Source organism: Micropterus salmoides, unplaced genomic scaffold (assembly GCF_014851395.1).
Source record: "Micropterus salmoides isolate LMB-PRFRI ecotype aquatic unplaced genomic scaffold, ASM1485139v1 Ms_hic_scaffold_3146, whole genome shotgun sequence".
Taxonomy (NCBI): domain Eukaryota; kingdom Metazoa; phylum Chordata; class Actinopteri; order Centrarchiformes; family Centrarchidae; genus Micropterus; species Micropterus salmoides.
The window spans coordinates 1-3,352 of record NW_024042425.1 but is presented as its reverse complement, the minus strand read 5'-3'; the positions used below and the strand labels follow the sequence as shown (position 1 = coordinate 3,352).

The 3,352-nt window shown below is 40.5% G+C and overlaps 1 protein-coding gene across 1 annotated transcript; it reads right to left on the bottom strand.

Annotated features, from left to right (window-relative positions):
- Positions 1–569: 569 nt before the first annotated feature.
- On the bottom strand, positions 570–3,259 carry LOC119884074 (high-affinity choline transporter 1-like; the record flags this gene model as incomplete). The annotated part of the gene is made up of 6 exons (XM_038694542.1): positions 3,011–3,259; positions 2,529–2,642; positions 1,936–2,091; positions 1,642–1,790; positions 1,032–1,175; positions 570–723 (listed from the first exon to the last, which is right to left on the bottom strand). Coding segments are annotated over exons 1-6 (895 nt in total), but the record flags the coding sequence as incomplete, so codon positions are not given.
- Positions 3,260–3,352: the final 93 nt, after the last annotated feature.

The following is a 3,352-nucleotide window of genomic DNA, read 5'->3' as shown; positions in this document are numbered from 1 at the left end:
GATTCCTGGATGTTTCGATTGTCTTGTGATGTTTCATTAATTGCTTAATTAATGTGTGGCTGTGTGTGTGCACATCATTCATAGATCAGTGTCTGATATGTTTATGTTATCTGTGATAAAGCTGCAGTCCAGACGTAACTGTATGTGTCTAGAATAAAAATATTGGGTGACATTGCTGGTCATTTTTGTGTAATTTACATCTAATCCAGATGTAAATGACATGCAGTAGTGCTAAATCTATTGCTAGTATTTATATGGTTGGGTATTTCTAATACAAATGTCTTTTTAAAGTGTAAAACAAAAGTTTTAAAAACATTTCTATTCACAGCCATTGCTGTTTTAGGTGTGTGATATCTGTCAGCTAGATAAATACACATATCAAACAGTTTTTAAATCAAGTCCTACATGTTCTGAAGTGACCAGCTTGAATTATGGTATATTTTGAAAGCATCCACATAAAAGTGACTAACTAAGGAATTGTGGGGGTCCTGAAAATAGCTTTAAGTCTAGCAAAGCCCCATGTGTGTGTGTGTGTGTGTGTATGTGTGTGTCTGAGTGTGTGTATTTACCAGTGGAGGCCCCTATAGCTCCTATGAGGACAGAAGGGACGGCCATGACCAAGCAGCCGAAGGCAGCGAGGAAGGAAAGGACCTGGGCATAGGTAGCTGAAGAGGCAGAAAGAACCCGTTGAAAATAGACCTGCCAGGGAATCCCCCCCAACATCTAGAAACAGAAACACCATAGTAAATACAGACACCAAACCAACGCATAACAGACCAGCACTGGCACAGCTCTGAAACGTACTCTTAATGTTACAAATGTGTTGTGCAAATGCTTCTTAAATAATAATAATTATACTATATTATTAGTCTTTAAAAGGCAAGCTGTGTCTCAAACAAAAACCTCTAGTGCCCCATCTTTCAATAGCACCTTGAATGCTTCACTTAAACCCTGTAAGACTTGACAGTGGAATCAAAATGTGTGTGTGTAAATTACTTAATGGATCTTATTGTAAAAAAAATATGGCTAACCAGCAAGCAGAAGTTGTCCGCCCAGAGCCATTTGTCTTCAGAGTCAATCTTCCCCAGCCAGGGTGACTGGTAGATTACTTCCTTGGCCGAAACAGTGATATCCGACACAGCAGGATTGGACATGGCAAAAGGCACGCTGATCCACTGATGAAGAGGAAAGAATGCAAATATCATTATGTTATATAGATACAATATTTAGTGATTTTAATGTTTCCATTGTCAAAGCTGTTGACTCTGACACTGGATCCAAGTTCTACTTGTAGTTCCAAAAAATTCAATATCATTTTAAAAGTATACTGTAGCCTGGTGTCTTTAGGTGTAAATCAGTATGTTCCTGCCATTGTTACCCATCTCTGATATGAAGAATATGATACTTTTTTTGCATAATTAATACATTTTAATCAGCATTTTGATCCAATTCCACAAGTATAAATGGATGCATGCTGTCTTTTGGAAAAGGTGGATAAGAAAATTGTCGACACCTCAAAGATGAGTATAAAATACTGTCTATTGACAGCTTCACATTTTCAGCTAGCAAAATACAGGTAATGGTTTTGGCCTTCTTTGTCATCTCTAGAGTCCCATGCTGCATGTTGATAGTGAAACTCACCAAGCCCAAAAAGATACAGAAGAGCTGAACCACATCTGTGTATGCAACAGAATAGAGTCCTCCAACAAGTGTGTAGAAGATAGCTATCAGGGCTGAGATCACCACGGACATGTTGATGTTTATGTCCACAATCACACTGAGAGTGGCACCTATAGGACAACACATTCGGTCCCTCAGATACAATCGTGAGAGTTAAGAGAAAAGTGCACTGAATGTAACAGTTAATACGGTGCTCATGATGACAAAAGGACACATTTTTTGACATTTAAGTACTCCTGTCTAATAATTACCCACCAAGGGCAGATAAAATGGCGGCAGACCAGAAGATTTCCCCCATGAGCGCGGGGATGAAGAGCAAGCCGCCCATCCTTTTCCCATACAGCTGCTGGAAGGGATCCAGCATGGTGACGTAGCCACGTGAACGCATTGGCTTGGCAAAGAACAGGCCACCTGAATGATGTCAGACATTAAGGTAGGACAGACAATAGAGCAAAAGACCACTGTAAGAAATGTATTTTACACTCAGTTGAATCAATGAAATTGTATAATATTATTAACTTGTATGTAAGTGTGTATCTGGTGCTTAAGCAGAACTATCTCTGGTTGAAGCACTATAGCACTCCTGTTTATATGTACGATTATTCTGTATTTCCTAGAGGACCATACCAATGTTATTTTTTGCTAAACTACTACATCATACTCCCTGCTCATGCACCACAGGACAGTATAAACATAGAGGAACCTCAATAATGTTAATTTGCAGCAACTGCTGCTTTCATACTGTATAGGGTGCTTTGCACTATACTTTACACACACACACACACACACACACACACACACTTTACAGTATAATTAAAGAAATAACTATTAAAAACATTGGTTCTTACCTACTACCAGGCTGAGAGCATAACCAAAGGGTGCCTGTGCCCAAGCCAGGCCAAAGTTTGGCAGGTAGACATACTCTGCTGTCCCATTGATGTAGCCCCCACCCACCCAAGTAGCTGAAAGAAGAAAAACCACAAGTATGTAAAAAGAAGACCAAAGACTAGGTTTGGAGCATGTAATGTTGCACAAGTTTATTCAAATAACAAGAACTCTAGTTTTGGTAGTCATGGTTGTGTATTGGGGAAGGAAAAGGATTCACAAAACCTTAGCTCGCTGTTGTTGCATCTTTAAGTAGTCAGAAATGTGATGCATGTAATGTTGAAAGTTGTGGTGGTAAATTATATTTATGGGCCCCTAGTGCTGTCCGTGCTAAAAAGGGGGTGTTTCTTTCTGAATTTAGATGACACCCATATGTGACGCGGGTCATGTTGAACACCTACTAATAAATAGGTGTAGTAGTTAAGCCCGTAGTTAACCAACTCACCCGTCATTGTGAATCCACCAACGAACAATCCGATGTCCCTCCCCCCGACCATGATGCTCTCGCTCCGGTCTACGCCAACACCGGAGTTCTTGTTCTTCCAGGCGGCCCAGATCCCCACGAACAGAATCAGGAGGTAAAAGATCACGATAGCCACTAGACCTGCGGCGTGGATGGCCATTTTCCTGTCGTCCGTTTCCTCCCGCCGAGATCAAGTGCTATTGCGCGCGGAGAACTGGGATCTCATAGAGAGAACTTTGAGGGAAAAATGAGGAAGAAACACATTTTTCATGCATTGTCTTTTGCTTTGATCTGTAATAAAGATTTTTACAGAAACCTCACTTG